Source organism: Malaya genurostris, chromosome 2 (assembly GCF_030247185.1).
Source record: "Malaya genurostris strain Urasoe2022 chromosome 2, Malgen_1.1, whole genome shotgun sequence".
NCBI classification, from domain to species: domain Eukaryota; kingdom Metazoa; phylum Arthropoda; class Insecta; order Diptera; family Culicidae; genus Malaya; species Malaya genurostris.
The window spans coordinates 7333557-7351808 of NC_080571.1; the positions used below are offsets into that span (position 1 = coordinate 7333557).

Sequence of the window (18252 nt, forward strand, 5' to 3'; positions counted from 1 at the left end):
CGAATGATTTAATTTTTCAAAGTCTGATATTATACTCGTATATTTTTTAAAAATCTTAAAAAACACAGTGTAATGTACTCATAAATGATTTATTTTTGATGTACAATCTAGAGTGGTACCAAAATTGTAAGTGCGATTAAAAAAAATCGAAAATTTTGAACATTTTTTTCACATGAAATGCATTTTGAAAAATTTTGAAAAAAATCAGAAAGGTTTCCCATAATTCCTAAAATATTCCTGATTTTTTTCAATTTTTTTGCTAAAGAGGTTTTTGAAAAAATTAAATAAAATGAAAATTAGAAGAACCACTCCAACTCCACCAATATGGCAGTTAAAGGGTTAAAACTTTGGGAAAATCATCTCCAATATAAACCCTTTCAATGTTTGCTCTGTTTGGGGTCTGTTTTTATATGGAAACCCGGCTACACCCTTTGTTTACGGGCGACGCACCAATTTTGATGGATTTTGAAATAAAATGCAACTTAAGTGGAGTTTGAACTTTACGTCTGCTCAGTGGTTGATGTTGAGCTCCTAGGTGGTATAACAGTTCAACATAAACTGTTATACACTGACTTGAAAAAAAAACGAAACTCCTGAATCAAAAATAATTGTCTTCTCTGTGTTTTCTCGTGTTGGTGAAATTGAAATTGAGATACACGACACGGATGGCATTTAATCAATTAAGGGGAGTTTCTAGCTTGTGGGGTCGAAATAATATTATTTCTAATAGATTTTTTTGACGATTGTATGAAAAATTTCTCGCATTCACTAGACAAGGTTTATTTACAATATTTAGTTTTCCAAGAGTTGAATACAAAAAACAGGGGAGAGAAGATATCTAATGGGTATCTTTTTGGCAACACTGTTTTTGACAGATAACGCGTGAATCGTGTCTTGTGTCATTGTCAAACTTGTTCAGTTTGGTGTATAGTTTAATCATGAACGGACGCTGGAAAATTTGTATGAAGATCCGCTTTTTTGGCGAACAAATGTTTTCAGCGACGAAGTTCATTTCTGGTTCAATTTATATGTCAACAAGGAAAATTACCGCATTTAGAGGGAAAAGAGTGTAGTCCCTGTTTGGTGTGTATTATGGACCGGTGGCATTATTCGTGAAAACCGGCCGAAATGTTAGAAAGAGTGTGCCAAAATATGACCTCACGCATGGGCCATCTAAAGCGGAAACGCGGCTAACATTTTCATGAAATCATCTTCAAAAATTTAATCATATTGATTTGATATTTAATCAATTCCATCAAAAATTTCATTAATTTTCACAAATTTGTTTTTTTTTTAAATCGAATCCTATACCTCTTAAAAAATTACCCCCGTCAGAGGTCACTGCTATAATGCAGTATATTCCTTAGACACCTTTTAAAACAAGTATGTTCAAAACTTCATCGTAATACAACCGTAAATAATCTATGAGAAATGACATTCCCAATCCCAGAAATCGATCCCTGAACGCAGAAACCCAAAAACGCATTACGGTATTAAAACGACTTTCTTTGAAAATGCGTGAGGTTTTTATTGGATCAGGGTCAATTTGCCGAAAGGGTCATTTCGCCGAATGACATTTCGCCGAATGGAACACTACGCCGAATGTCATTTCGCCGAAAGCCATTTCGCCAAAAAGGTCATTTCGCCGATTCCTGCAATTGTCTTTATATTATAATTGGAATTAATTTAAAATAAACACAAATGAATGATAATACGTTAACGCCCGTACTTATACCTACAATTGTACTTCTTGAATAAAGATTGATTCTAGTACTCTGGAATAAAGAATGATTCATGAACCTCAGGAAGGAGTTCCCAAAGAAACTTGTTGACTATTAGTCACTAAGCATCAAAGCATAGGTGTATCTACCAAACAAATGTATGTGGTATTTTCCGTTTGTTAAGTGAAAAAATATCTAATGCGGTTTCGCCACATCGATTCAATTCATGTGCTGTCCGACCTCGCTTACGCTTGTTCGGACCTTACTAAAACCTAGCTTTGAGTAGACCGGGTAAACGAGGCGGTTACAGGTTTGTATGCAAGAGGCCGCCGTTTCCGACTCTTTCGGAGAAATGGTCTATTCGACGAAACGACTTTCGGCGAAATGGCATTCAGCGAAACGACTTTCGGCGAAATAACTCGCTCTCTTTTTATTTGGTTAACACACCGAATACTAAGAAAGTAAACAAAGTGGGAATTCTCATTTAGACTGAAGCTAGTGTTTGACCGATTTCAAAAGTTTAATAATTATTGAAAAGGTATTTAAAACGATATCTACTTTGGGTTGAGAAAAATAGAGTTGTCTACCCAAAATTATAAGAAAAACTGCAAACCAAAGTTGTTTAAAAAAAATGGAAACGCCTACTTTGACTGATCATACCTCAGTCGTTAGTATTCCTATTTCGAAAATTTTCTGATCATTTGAAAGACAATTGCTTCTCGAAATAAATGAACTGTGACATCCTTCAATTACACATAGACAATAAGAGTTCTAATTATAAACGTCAACAAAGGTCAAGGCAAGCTAATATTTATGGAAGGAAAATAACTCATGTTAGCTTAGCTTAGCTTAGTTGACCGCCCGTGAGTTTCCCGTGATTGATCAGAAACCAGTTGAAATTGCATATTGAACCAAATTCATGTTACTTTGGGCGTCGTAGATCATGCTTAACGTGCAACCTCAACTGATTTAGATCATCATTTAGAACATCAATAACGTAATGTAACTTTAACACTTCTTGCTACTAGTGACCGAGAAATTCTCTGCATCGCCACAAGTGTCACAGAAAAGAAGTGGTGTTAGTGGGGCTAGGAAATGATCAGGATTTATCTTGGGAGATGACGTGATCTACTTATTCCGGAGAAATATAGGACAGAGTTCTAGCATCAGAATTAGAGACCTCCCGTGTGATACCACTCCGTTACTGATCAGAACCAATTAAGCTTGGAAAATGTTTTTTTGAAACAAACTTGCACGTGGATAGCACGTAGTTTCGCTGCATGATCCCTGCACGCTGATCAATACCGACGCCAGCCACGGAAGAATGCAGATCTACTTCTGAAAGGAGGATTGTTATTTAAATTAAATATCTTCACGGTTAAAAATATTACGCAAGCGTCTTGAGCTACTGTTTAACCCGAAAAAAATTGATCCATTCATCCAACGTTCCCAAAATAATCGACGGAGTTTAGTCTTGCCCGATCTATCCTGTTTCTCCTATTCGCATTTCTGTAAGCAACGCGAGATGAAACAACACTACTGAAAAAATAAAATAAAATAAACACTCGCGGATGGGTTTGCAGCCGACCAATTTACGATTTTCAGCTTGAATCACACGATTGACTTGTAAATTTGCACACATTCCATATAAATCGGATAACATAAATCTGATAACACCGACAATGATGCAGATGCAGATGGCGCTTCGATCGGTTGACATAGTTTATTTTGGGCGGCCAATTCGCAGTATTCGTCGCTTGATTATTTTTCAGTTTTACCAATCAGCATTATTCAATAAATAACACTTTTCACAAATCAACACACACACTTATCACATCAGCACTATCACTCAAAATAACTGTTTCGACGTTACTTTACTGTACGTTGGTTGATTCACATTGAAATTAGACTTTTTTGAGAGCAACACTTAGGCATCGCATCGTACTCTCAGTGATGCCAACTATTTCTATGAAAGTAAATTAATTCATGTTTACTAAACAATTTAGAAAAATGTACTACTGCAGAGATTTTAGAATCTTAGCGATAACCATACTAAGTACATATACTAGATTTTTTATACCATTTAACGATACCGATTAAATTCGGAACAAGCTAAACTGTGTAGCGTTGAATAATTTAATATTTACTATCTAAGCTAAAAAATAGATATTTTCACAAAATTCCAAACTTATTAAAGTTTTTGACATTTCCGGGATATTCAAAGTTAACATCTTTAGCAATTTTGTTCACCAATCAATTGAAATTAGCACCGGGTAAAATATGTGGAGGGAGACTATTTTATGTTTACTAAAAAATATTCAAAAAATTTTATATTTTCATAGAAATTTTGTAGTTGAAGATGTTTGGGGCACATCTATGAAATTCAACGCAAATATCTATGCATTTTTATTTATCAATCGATTGAAGTAACTAATTGATCAAATAATCTCATATTGGCTGAAAAATCACAAAAACATCGATGAAATTCTAGAATTTTAGAAGTTTTTAGAGCTTAACGAGGAATCGATGGAATTCAGTATCATCCAAAATTAACAAAAGAGATAATTTAATCTATACTAAGAAATCTTAATTTCAAATTCGGTACTTAGCGAGATATGAAAAGCCTACAACCAAATATTTTTGATTACCATATAAGATCGAAGCCACAACCAACGAAAGAATCAGGAATCAGAACTAATTGGCTCAAGTAGCTTTGCTTTTCTCTTAAGTGTCAGAAAAATCTACGATTGTAGAATTCACGTGAAAGTAGATAATTTTTCTTAAATTTTCAGTAAATTTAAAATTATTACACTATACTGCGTTCAATCGATCAGAAGGGGAGAGTGGGGTTAGTTGAACCACGGGGATGCATGAACCATTAGGGATATTTCTTCACTGACTAAAAACTTTTCTACGATCATAAGTTGTACCGGTAACCCTATCGGTAACCTAACCTCACACATATTTGTGCACGCTTCTGAAGCGTGTTGTTACTGTTATTAATTATAAAAGATATTCTCTGCATGAAACTGCACGAATCGCGACCTCACTTTATTCTGGAAAATGTTTAATGTGTTCCACCTGTGGTACATAACTGCATAACATTAATTGTTATCGTAAATACATACAAATTCATTCATTTTCACAAAAAGTTTGAAAAGATAAAAAAATTCTTACCGTCTTCAAAACACTTCCAATCTGTTAATGATTTGTGGGGATACATGAACCACTTTTTGTGGGGTTACATGAACCACTTTTTGTGGGGTTACATGAACCACTTTCGTCAATGCTGCTGGAGGTTTTCTACCACATGCGATGATATTTCCACGGGATAACTTCATTCCTAAAATGTTGAAAAACAGTGTGCCGAATACACTCGACCTTGCAAATAAAACAGGATACATGAATGCAGAATAGTTTTTAGAGGTGTTGAATCATTTTATTAAATTTTCGAACGCGTTGAAAACAAATCTGAAATCATTGAATTTTGAAAACCACGAAGACCACCTGTACATTGGGATTTTTGGATTTAGCAAAGAAAAATGGCATTACAATTTTAACTTTACCACCACACAATAAGATGCAACCATTAGACAGAACCTTATTTACAGTTCACTTAAAACAGTTTACGACCATTCTCTGCATGCAGATCTTTGCAGCACCCATTTACAATTTACGAGGTTGCAGAATGCGTGAATGCTGCGCATGACAATGCAATTAGTCCAACGAATATAAAATCTGCATTTCAAAAAATAGGAAACTTTCCTTTTAATCCACAAACATTTTCTGTATCAGACTTTCTAGGAAGTAAGTTTACCAACAGAAGCTTTAGCACCTCATGCTCTCTAACATTGACAATATTCCGTTGGCATCCAAAGTGCCAAAAAAGGCAATAGAATGCTAAATAAATGTGAATTTCTACAAGGACAATCTCCAGAAAAAATAGGAGAGTTTCCAATGGCTAAACCAAGAAAGTATAGAACTCGAGGAAAAAGTATTCTCAGACAAAAGCAGTCAAAGTCATTTCATACGTTATACTAAATAAGGATATTTATTTTTTATTTTTTTTAAAAGAGACATGTTCAAAAATATAAGAAAAATTTTTTCATATAGTTCTATATATATTTATTCTTTCCTTAAAGGTGGTTCAATTATCCCCATGTATGGGGATACTTGAACCATCTGACATAATATTGTAAAAAGATGCTATTTATGTCAAAAAGCGAATTTACATTTATTGATTACATTGAATATCGAAAAGAAAGGTTTGTTTTGATTAACCGTAGGTGAAACATATTTTACCCCAAATAGTTTAAAATATATATCAATTAACAAAAAAAAAGTGGTTCAAGTAGCCCCACTCTCCCCTACACCAAATTTGTGACATGTTTATTATGCATTCTTCTATAAATCCCGAAATTCTATAATTTTAATGAAATAATAAATGAAAAAAGATAATTCTAATATCGATTTTTTTTTAATTTGTGACAAATATTATTTTACTTGGTGCCAACTCCAATCAATCGATAATCAAAATTGCTTAATGTTTGCTTTCAATTCTACATATGTGCCTCAAGCAGTGTTGGTGATTGCCGAAAATTTGACAGAAGCTGCTATATTGCTATCTATATTGTATACAACATTTTCAATCCGGTAGAAGATGCTACAAGAAAACGAGTCTTTCGATGCATGAACCGTGAGAGAATTTTGGTAAATTTCTTCGCTCCACTTCATACTCTGAGTATTTCACGCCCTTGAAAAAAATTTACAGTCTGATAATGATCGTTGCTGTGTGGAATTTCCCAAGAGAGAATCGTAAGTTGACAATTATCGCAGAAAATCGAATCGATGATTCAACTTGATGATTCTCATACTAGGTTGCAATATTTCAAAACTCTTGTGTGGAGCATTCACAGAAATTTTCATAGACACAACTTATACAAAGGTTATATGCACATAGTTAGAACAAGTGGCAATAGTAAAATGATTCTATCGCAATTATCAACTGCCTGTATATAATCGGATCGCGAAACGAGAATAAGCGACCGTTTGTTGCTTCAGAGAGGATCCCCACAGCAGCGTGCTAACCTTTGATTCTCAGAAATATCATCGAGAGAAATTCGCTCTCGCACTGGTGTCGATTCTTTGTAAAATGAGCCATGCCGGGTTTTTGTTGTTGCGATGATATCCGCCTCTCTTTGATGGCACTGATTCAATCGTTGAAGAGTTGCCAGTGAGCATTCTTTGATACGATGAAAGCCATCCTTGGCCTCAAGCTCATACAATTTTAAAATTTCTGTGAAAATATCAACTTTTTGAATTTTTCAGTGAATAGGAAATGATTTCTCTCCACCACTTTTAGCTGGTGCTAACTTCAATCGATTGGTGAACCAAAATACTTAAGATGTTAGCTTTGAACATACCGGAAATAATAAAAATTCCTACGATTTTAGAATTCTTGTGAAAACATCTATTTTTCAGATTTTCAGTAAATACTAAATTATGCCATTCTACTGACTTTAGATGTTACCAAATTTTATTGGCATAAAAAAAAACTTGGATGTGTACTTAGTATGGCTAGCTATGTCCTAGATATAACAAAGATTCTTAAACTTCGGTAAAAATACGTTTTTGCCTTTCTCTATAGAAATGTATTAGAATTGCTGAAAAAAACGACTTTCGAACGGAGCCTCGGAGACCCATAGTGTTATATACCATTCGACTCAGTTCGACAAGATCGGAAAATGTATGTGTGTACTTTTCGAAGATATTTTTACCGCTAAATTTTCTCAGAGATGGCTGAACCGATTTTAACAAACTTAAGCTCGTTTGAAAGCCACTGTCGGGCCATTGATCAAGTTCGAAGATCAAATGGCTGTGACTTCTGGTTCCGGAGATATGATGGTATAAATAACGTAACCGACAAAACGTGTTGGGTTTTTACCGCGCAAGTTTCTCGGAGATGGCTAAACCGATTTTAACAAGCCAGGTCCGTTTGAAAGCTATTATTAGACCATTGGTCAAATTCGAAGATCAAAAGGCTGTGACTTTTGGTTCCGGAAATATGATGGTATAAGTGACGTAACCGACAAAACACGTTGATTTTTACCGCTCTTATATATAAGGAATCACCTCTAATTAATAATTAATTATATATTTTTGGATCACCACTAATTTCGTAAAGCGCTAGTGCTCAAAAGTTTAAGCACCTCGAAAAAAGTCCTCATGTAAAATTTGAGCTAAATCAGACATGGGTAAGAGGTGCTGCCCGGTGGTTAAGGTTTGAAAATTTTTGATCTTGAAAAAGCACCACTCTAGCATCACTCTTCTCCAGGGATGCCAGGTCATTTTTTCAAAAATCTGTGATCAAGCCAAAATCCTGTCTGTGAAAATCTGTGTCCGTTTTCCGTACCATAATAGCAGATCAAAATCAATTTGGTGAGCAAACAAAAAAAAAGGTCTTGCTACCAACACGCTCTGTACCTTTTTCCTCAACCGCTCTGTACTTTTTGGTGCTAAACTGTGCTAGATTTCAAAAATCTGTGAAAATCTGTGATTTATTCCAGAATATGTGAAAATCTGTGATCATTTTCAGAAATCTGTGACAATCTGTGTCATTTTTAAAATCTGTGCAGAAAATTGAAAATCTGTGAAACACAGATTAATCTGTGAACCTGGCATCCCTGCTCTTCTCATACAAATAGGCAACGCAAATGTCAGGAACTAGGTTGCAAAAATGATGCCGACTGTGTGACATAAACACTGAAGCATGCTTTTATGAACTACTCGAATCAATCTGAATCAATTGGTGTCAAAAATGAGCTCAAATTAGTGTCCGAAATTATTTAAAAAAAAAATTTTTTTCTTGAGACTGTTATGAAGAAAGAGAAAGGCGCCATCACACCACTAGGCGGATTAAGAAGGGTTTTTTTTATTTTTTTTAGTAAACATGAATTAATTTCCTTTCACAAATTTTCGTTGGAGAAATATTTATATGATTGGTAAAAAAAAATGACTAGATGGTCGCTTTGAATTGCATGTACAGTGTACAACATATTAAATTTATTTGAAATAATTTTCTGTTGTAAATTATAGCTTGTATTAAAATCAATCGATGCGAATCTAATAGTACTTAGCTGCTTACTTAGCATTCCTAAAAATGTGCCGAGTATTTCTAATATTCTAATTTTTTTGTGCCAATTTGGGATATTTCGAATAAAAATTAAAACTTAAATTTTCATTTCTTGCAGCCACTAGCAAATGAAATCTATTGGTATAGAAAAATACATTTTGAATTTAAAGATATGCCACAAATATGAAGTTTTCCATAACTTATACCGTGACTTTTGATTGCGTTTGAAGATAAAACTTCTGAAATCGGTCAAAAACTAGCTGTGGTATAGTCATTAAAATCGCTGGATTGGTTGCAACTCCGGGCAGTTAGGTGGATTTGCTTCTCTTACCATTTATACCATTCCAAAACACTTTGGCGAAGTGACAAGATTCTAAATCAGCTCAGAATAGCGAGAGAGCGCCATGGCTGCATGGAAATGGTAACAATCGCTGCTTTAGGCATTATTTACGGTATATTTTCTTGTTTTCCGTACCGGTTAACTTGGTTTGGTTTGCTCGACCACAGCTTTATATTGCCTGCCAAACCAAATATTTTTTGGAAACTTGTTTTTTTTTCTTCGTCCTGAAATGGTCCTCTACGCGACTAAAAACAAATGGGATGAGCACCATAATCTTTTTTGCAATTTCAGCACATTTTGGCAATCGATGAGACTTACTTACCTTTCTTAGTATTGAGTGCATTATTTTCACCCGACCTAACAATGATAAGTAAAATACAAATGTTGCATACTTTAAATGAAATGCAGGTGATTTTTTGTCGTGTACCTTTTTTTTAACATTTTAACAAGTACAATCCTTCCGGTTAATTGTGGAATATAATTTCATTCAAATGGCTGCCTCGGCTGGCCTTGCAGTACGACATACGGTCGGCCCAGTTTTTAGTACATTTTCGATTGTATGCAGCTTTATTTCAGCTATGGCTGCACGAATGTTGTCCTTCAAGGCTTGAATTTTTTCTGGCATGTCCACAAAACACTTATCTTTGACAGCCCCCCAAAGATAATAGTCTAACGGCGTCAAATCACAGTTCCGAGGCGGCCAAACGACATCCGAATTTCGACTGATAATTCGATCTTCGAAGACTGTGCGCAGAAGATCGATTGTAGCGTTGGTTGTGTGTCGCGGAGCGCCGTCTTGTTGGAACCAAATGGTGTCCAAGTCTTCCTCTTCAAGTAACGGGAAGAACCAACCGCTAATCATGGCGCGGTAGCGCTCGTCATTGACCGTGGCGACGGCTCCTGCCGCCAGACCAAAACCCGCACCAAACCGCCACACTCTGAGGATGCATCGGCTTCTTCATGATAACGTTCGGGTTTTCCGTCCCTCAGATGCGACAATTTTGCTTATTAACATACCCGCCGAGATGAAAATGTGCCTCATCCGAGAAGATGATTTTCATACGTAATTTTCGCACACATTCCGCAACATTACCATGATTTTCAAAGTAAAACTGCACTGTTTTCACGCGTTCCTCAAGCGTATACACAACCCTTTTCGTTCAGCGGATGGATAAAACTAAGTTTCTGTCAAATCAGAAGTGACACTAAGGTTACCAATGTCGAAATAACCGCTAGTTAAAAAAAGAAGTTACATGGCGGACCCGAAACAACAGTTCTAACAATTTGGTAAGGCTGTTCTTAGGAATATTCTACCATCCCGTTGGCAGTGATTAAAAGAGGTCCAAAGAAAACTCACACGAAATATTTTCGCCCGTATCTCTAATTAGTGATCATCACCAGTAGTCACCTTTTACCAACTAGGAAAACGCTGATTTTCAATTTCGTCTATGTTGAGCCATAACACATAAAGGAAATAGCGAAAACTAACTCAACAGAAAATTTATTGAAAATGTAGGCAAACCGATTAAAAGAAATGTAAGACTGTAACTATAAACCATGGCGAATCATTCAGAGACAAACATGCGCAAAGTTCTATCCCAACCGGAAACCGGTATTCATCTGACCGTTCCACAAAAATCGACCCATCATTTAATTCTGTGGGAATCTTTCTATTTGCGCATTGTTAAAACCGTAGAAACTTGATTCCATTGAAAATTGTACGTCAATCGAAAATAAAGTTTACTTCTCTGTTTTGGGCATATTTGAAATAACTTTTCCAACAGTCTACAGCCAACCCAACCCAAATTAAGTTAAGAAGAAACCTTGTTGTAAACTTGTTAGCAGATTACGTTTACCTTGTCCGATCTTTGATAGACGTTTTTGAACCGGAATGCGAATTTGGCTTGCTTAGTAAATGGTAACCAACATAAAATATTTAGTGTTATAACTTTGTTCTCATCGTGCACCACTCCGACGAAATTGTAGCAACGTACTTTTACGATCAGTGCAGCATCCGAAAGAAAACATAATACCGTTGGCATATCGACATCAGCACTTCATTCTTTATGTTCGACCAATTACAAACTATGACTTCTTTATTCACCCACCAGGTACCACGGTTCATCGGTAGTCGATTTTGACTCGGCCCGGGGTGGCATCAGTCTCGAGACGGAGAAAACTGAAGGCGGCACCAGCAGCCGGCTGATGCTCACGAGAGCCACCCTCCGTGACTCGGGCAACTACACCTGCGTCCCCACGGCGGCCGCCTCTGCCAGTGTACAGGTTCACGTTCTGAACGGTAAGCTTGGCGAATTCGCTTTTCGCTAAAATGCTAAAATAATCGTTCCGTACCTAATTAACTGAGGTGTCGTTCTTTTTTTGACTTCTTCTTGTTCTCAGGTGAGCATCCAGCTGCAATGCAGACGAGCAGAGGAGTCTTCTGTCCATCATGTTACGTACTTGTTTTTGTACTAGCATCGCTGAATAGTTGTAATTTTAGTAAATTAATCTACTTCATATCAGTCATGCACGAAGGGATCCGCTTCGTACTAGTGTCAGTAACAGTCAGTCTTCTAATTTGTATCCGTCGCCGGTTCATCCGTAGTTGTTTTGTCACTTCACCTAGCAGCAGCAACAACAGCAGCAGCAGCAACAACAGCAACAGCAGTGACAGCAGCACCGGAAGCAGCAGCGACATCCGATCAGTTTCTTCCTGCCGACATCATCCCACCACCACCACCAACATCATCACCAACAGCAGTTTCGAACTCAGTGCAGAACGTTTCGAACCGGCAGCAATTTTACAGCGAAAAAGATGATCCCTTCGTCAGCAGCGTTCCATGAATAAATGTAGAACCTAACTCACCAGCTTCATCTTCATCATCGCCATCATCATCATCATCATCATCATCATCATTATCATCGTCATTGTTTCTTTCATTACTGCATCAGCAACGTTTATTGTGTCTGTGAATAGTAAAAATAAATAGCAGGACAGTAGCTAAATCGTACAGCAGAAGCAAACCGACATCGGCAGTGTGCTCTGTTGATCCCGAGAAATTGAATGCAGTGTTAACAGAAATAGGAAATTTTCTACTTGTCATTCGTCAAATGAAGAACCTACTAGTCCCCCTCGAATGAGCTTGTCTCCCGGAAGGCGACGGTGGCGGTGGCGGTGGTAACTGTTCTGAGCGAGTAGAAGTTAGTGCTTTGTGTTTTACATTTGCTGTATGGATGTTGAGATGTGTTCAAATCAAAAAAGAACAAAATCTATGCAAGCGTGGACTGTTTTCAAATCAATTATGTCAAAAGATTAATTTGCTCAAGTGAATGGAAAAATGATCAGTCAGTATCAATTAATTTTAATCTCTATAACAACAACACTACACTAGAACCTTAATTTACGCGAATTTTGTACACGCAGCGCTACTGCTTTTACGCGTATTATTTGAAATAACTCGATTTTCGATTTAAATTGTGCGAAAATCGAAAAAAATATGCTTCTGTAAATGGAGTATTATATAAGTACATTAATAAACTGTTTATTTTCGATAAATCTGTTAAAGATCTTGGGCATCCGTTCTCTGAAGAAAAAAAACATCTGTATCTAGACGCATATCTGGTATCTTCTGCATGAATCTTAAGTGCGGTCCTTCGTACAGAAAATTGATATACTGTAATGAGAGCTGAGGAACTTCATGCTCATCCAAAAACTACTTCGAATATAAGCCCTAAGATCTACCCTCGTAACCGATGAAATTAGTGAGTTCCTTCGTTGCGATTCAGGCTCGTAGTATATCATTATATTTTTGGGATTATTGTTATGCACTATGAGAATAACCTAGTTCATCTAAAACTACCTGGAGTACCGACCATTAGATCTACCAGAGTAACCGATTGCAAAAGCGGCATTATTGTGAATATTTTAGGTCATCCAATAACTATCTGGAGTATAGGCCTAAACAACCCCTAGGCTAGGAATAGGCATCAACGAAAGTCTTGTACGCGTACCCACTAGCAGTGACACGCCGTTAAAAAATATAACCAAAAATAACGGGCCAAAATTATCACCCTGCGAAACTCCTGATGCGTTAAGGGAATAGAAAAATAATGATTGTAATTCGCGCGAAGTATTCTATCTGACAGATAAGACTGTAACCAAGATATGAATTCGTCGGAAGCGCAAAAAGTAGAAGTGACTTTCAGTATATTAACATTCCTTGAATTTTCAGAAGGAATTTATTAGGAACATAAATGCCGGGAACCGATGTTTTTGATAGTTCCGAAATGCACATATTCGGAACGGATTTGATAAAAAGATACCGGAGTATGATGTTATGGGTCGTTCCAAAATCAACGATGGCAACTTCCGATTTGATGATATTTTTGAAAAACTCATACAAAATGAATATTTTTATAACTAATATAATTATTAGTTACCAGAAAACGATGTATGAGATCGTTATCAAAATGAAGATAGCGACTTCCGGAATAAGGATAACCCACAAAAATTACAAGAATATGGGTATTTTAAGAATGTATTTGATGAGTAGATACCGGCAATCTACGTTTTGAGTCATTCCGTCAATTTCTTGCCAAATGTCAATCATCGTTTCCAAACGTTTTTGCCGTGTTGGATTTCGAAATGATCCTAGAAATCGCTTTTCGATATCTGTTTATTAAATCCGTTCCGAAAACTCCTCAACTCTAATAATATGTTAGAAAAAATATCAACAAGCTGGAAGTTGCCATTTTGGATTTCGGAACAACCTCAAACATCGTTTTCCGGCAACTACTCATAAAATCCGTTCCTAAAAAAATCCATGTTTTAAAGATTTTCACAGAATATTTATAAACCAAGAAGCCCCCTTGAATTTCGGAACGATCCCAAACACAGTTTTTTGATTTCTGCTCATCAAATTCATTCCGAAAAAAAAACATTCTGTGAAGGTTTTTAAAGAATATCAAAAACTGGAAGTCGTCTTCTTAGATATCGGAACGACCTAAAAAATCGTTTTCCAATTCGTTCCAAAAACATCCATATTCGAATGGTTTTCGAGGAATACCAATAAACCGAAAGTCGACGTCTTGAATTTCGGAACTATATTTTCAACTATTCATTTAATTCGTTCCGTAATTTTCAAAGAATAAGGACTGTATCGAAAATAAGCTATCCACAAATCGATAAAAAACGATATTTCATTCAAACTAAAAATTGATCGATGGGTCGAAACTGAGGGCAATTTGATGGATTGATATTTTTCTCAACAAAATTTATACCCTTTTCCGCAAGTCAACTGAGAGTGGTTTTGGCATAGTGAGCCGACGCTAAATCCAGCCAAAACAGTGGAGGTGTACTATGATTATTATATAAAGGCAGCAATCTTTTCTGGAGACGCTCAGAACGATAGATTTCTGCATTTATAGTTCCGGTAGTGTAAAAAATGGTTGACTTCAAACCACAGGAACATATTGCTTGCCATACCAGTACCTTTCGACCTAATTTCTCCACTTGAATCGACCTGTCCGCATCACTCACATCCTCCCCAACGACGACAGTAAAGTGTTGTGGACCTGGAAGGGTTTTTGAGTCCTTCTTTACATAAGTCTCATCGTCCATCAAAACGTATGCATCCGGACTCTGCAAAAGACGCGAATACAATTCCCGGGCACTTTGTTTCGAGATATTCTACTTCTTATAGGTCTTCAGGTGATTTCGCCTCTTGATACGCTGGATCATTCCGACACTCGTTCCTGCTTTTTTGGCCAAATCACGTATTGACATTGATTTGTTCTTCATGATTAGAGATACCACTTTCTGGTCCAGTTTCGGGTTGGGAGAACCGGGTAGCTCATCCAAAGAATAGTGTTCCCCAAACTTTTTAATGATGGATTTACCACTAGCATGATGAATTCCAAACCGCTTTGCCAATTTTCGCATAGTAATTAGCTTCTCACTTAGCCATGTGTCCAGAACCTTACTTTTCACTTCCTTTTCAATACGCGACATTTTGAAAACGCAGAATTTCAACCGCACAAACAAGTAAACAAACGAAAGCTGACAGCCGTTTGTGTTTGCACAGCATGCTGTGATCTGAGCATAAAAAACCACCACAAATACATGCGTACAACACAAATCTATATGGATAGCTTATTTTCGATACACTCCTTATTGACAAATTGGAAGTCGCCATTTTGAATTCTGAATCGAGAAGCTATCTTGAATTGAAAAAAATCTGGACACGAATATTATCGTAGCACTTTCTTTGCGAAGTAGATTCGTAAAAGTTTACGTTATTTGGAATTCACTTCGTAAAAAAAATTACGTTTTTTGGGTTTTAAGAAAGAGTTAATCGAATACTTCCTAAAGAAAACACTACGTAAAAGGAGGTTTGGGTGTAGCACATAATTCAATAAGTCGCGTGGAAAATACATATTTTTAGCCGAAAATTAATTCTATTCATCAATGTAATCTTCGAGAGCAATACAATCATTCCAGCGCATCTCGATGCCACGTTTGTTAACGGATTTGTTGTTTGCCCAAAATAGGCTTTACATACAATATTTGTTTTTTTTATTTGCGTTGTATTCCCGATCAACAAGCCGTAACAAGTTTGTAACAAAAAGGTGTTTTCATAGCAAGTGCTGGTACAAGTCTGGTCTCGTTAGCAGTTAAAATATCAAAATTTTCTAACAAGTACCAAAAAGAGAAATAATTTAGATACGATGTGTTGATTGGGTTACTTACCGGTGAATATTGTTCTGAGATCAGCGAATAGCCAGTAGTTACAGGGAGCCAGATCTGGACTATATGGTAGATGAGGAAGCAATTTGAAGTGTAATTCATTCATCGTTGCCATTGTCATAGTTCGATTTTACATTGCATCTTTACAGAAATCAAATAAAATCGAAAAACTTTATAACTTGAAGATTGAAATAACGCGATACACTGAGGTCTTTTTTTATGCGGTTTTTTTTACGCGACTTTTTTTATGCGAATTATCAGAGTTATGCGGTTTTTTTTATGCGAAGTTTCAGAGTTATGTGTTTTTTTTATGCGAATTTTCAGAGTTATGCGGTTTCCCTTCTGCGGTTTTTTTACGCGAAGTTTCGGAGTTATGCGGTTTTTTTTATGCGAAGTTTCAGAGTTATGCGGGTTTTTTTATGCGGTACGTAAACTTCAGTGTATTTGATTTAATTGAAGCGATGATTCACATGCCCGCGCCACAACACGTAAATTGAGGTTCCAGTGTTGCAATTGAGTCTCGCATCCACCAGGAGTCTTGATACAAAAATTTTTGTCATCAGAACCAGGAAGAAAACTAGCAAATCTAGGTTTTAAGTTCAGCAAATATACAGATCATCATTTAAACTTAATTCAATGTTCATACTTTTTTCTGCTTCCCGTTGAGAAATGTTGTGCTAACATTCTTCAACAAAGTACACACTAAATTACAGTAACCTTATTGTCTTGAAATTTAAGCAAATGTTCCTTCCTGTTATGGGCTGCTTCCCCACCAACCACCGCCTTCCACGTCATCTATTTCCACTCGACATTCGTTTAATTTCTTTGTAAAAAGATTTAACAAAAGTCCTAAAGCAAAACAAATCAAATCAAAAAGAGAGGTAGCATAAAATCCAATAAACGAATATAAATTTCTTCCATTGATGAAATAGGAAATTGATTACATAGATAAGTAAACTGATAGAGTGGAACGAAGCAAAGTACAGTAAATCACCGTCGACGGCGACGAATTAATTGTAAATGTATCAATGTTAAGTTTTGATTTCAACTAAAGATATGAACTGTAAAAAGACCCGTTCCCGTGCATTCAAGAGGAACAATAGATCGGTTAATTAACCACAAATTGCTAAGAAACAGAATTTATAAATCTATGAAGGATTAAATCCAAAAACAAAACAAAACTATGGTATATGTATTGTTGCAAAACGCCGAAGTAAACTCATGTGAGACGATAGATAAAACCACTCGGGCAGTCATGGAAACAGTATTCAATCTTAATTGCAGACTAACTGAATCAGTAGCTGCAAAACTATTTTATAAGCCTCAACACGACTCCCGCAGCTAAGCTCTGACGAAGAGGAAAGTTGTTCAAACGAAACAACAGGTGGTCTTAGACGATCCACCGCAGCAGAAAGCAGAAACTAGGTTGTAATAAAGCACGATGGGATGCATTGTGCGAGTGAGCGAAATGGAACGACATTGTGAAAGGGCGGAAACAAATTTCACTCAAGTTTCACATGATAAACTGCAGACAGAATCACTGCTCCATGGAAACTGACCACAAATCCAGAAAACCACAATACGAAACTGCGTAAGATCAAAGGAGAAACTTTCAATTGTAAGCCAGATGAAAACTGAGATGAATCATTTGAGAATAATAAACCGGTAGGAAAATTTACCAAACTAATGGTTTTCATTTCTCCCGAACCTCTTGGTCGCTTCTCCTTCCCGTGCTCTCTGATTGAGTGAACTTTCTGTTGCTGCTATCCACAATCATGATAATCAACCAATCGGCAGTTGTTGCTCCAGCAACCGAGCAGATTTTTGTTCCTGGGGAACGTGGAAAACTTTCATCAAAAGCTGAATGCCTGAGTACCTTTTTACCCATTTAAGGCTCCAACTCACATTTCTTTATCTTAGTTATAAATAAATAACACTCGAAAAACTTTGCCGGACCGATCGCGAAGCAGCGGGAAAAAATATGGCTCATAATTCGATTAGGCCCAAATTTTCACCTCGATTTCGAGCGACTCCCGAGGGGCTGGACCGGCTACCAACGAAATCAGTACGAATTGCTGTTCGAACAAGCGGACAGAGAGAGAGAATGACCCTAGCCCGAGTCGGGATGGAGTGTGTTTCCAACCACTCAACCTGCCGGGACTGACCGCGGCATGGAATGCGAAAGGAGCTAATGAAAATGGAACTTTTTCCACTTTCACTTTCAGTCCACCGCAGTCAAATAAACAACCGTTTTTTTTTATTTTTACTTTGAGCGTCCCGGCGGATGCGAAGAGGGTTCGAATCGGGAATTCGG

At 36.7% G+C, this 18252-nt stretch overlaps 1 protein-coding gene across 5 annotated transcripts in view; it reads left to right on the forward strand.

Moving 5' to 3' along the window:
• Positions 1-17621, forward strand: part of LOC131431647 (uncharacterized) — a 499018-nt gene extending 481397 nt beyond the window's left edge. For all 5 annotated transcript variants that reach the window (XM_058597479.1, XM_058597484.1, XM_058597480.1 and 2 more), the window contains 2 exons: positions 11305-11492; positions 11594-17621. In XM_058597479.1, coding sequence (XP_058453462.1) covers positions 11305-11492; positions 11594-12012 — 607 coding nt within the window. In that variant the 3' untranslated portion in view covers positions 12013-17621. The remainder of the gene's footprint in view (positions 1-11304; positions 11493-11593) is intronic.
• Positions 17622-18252: the final 631 nt, after the last annotated feature.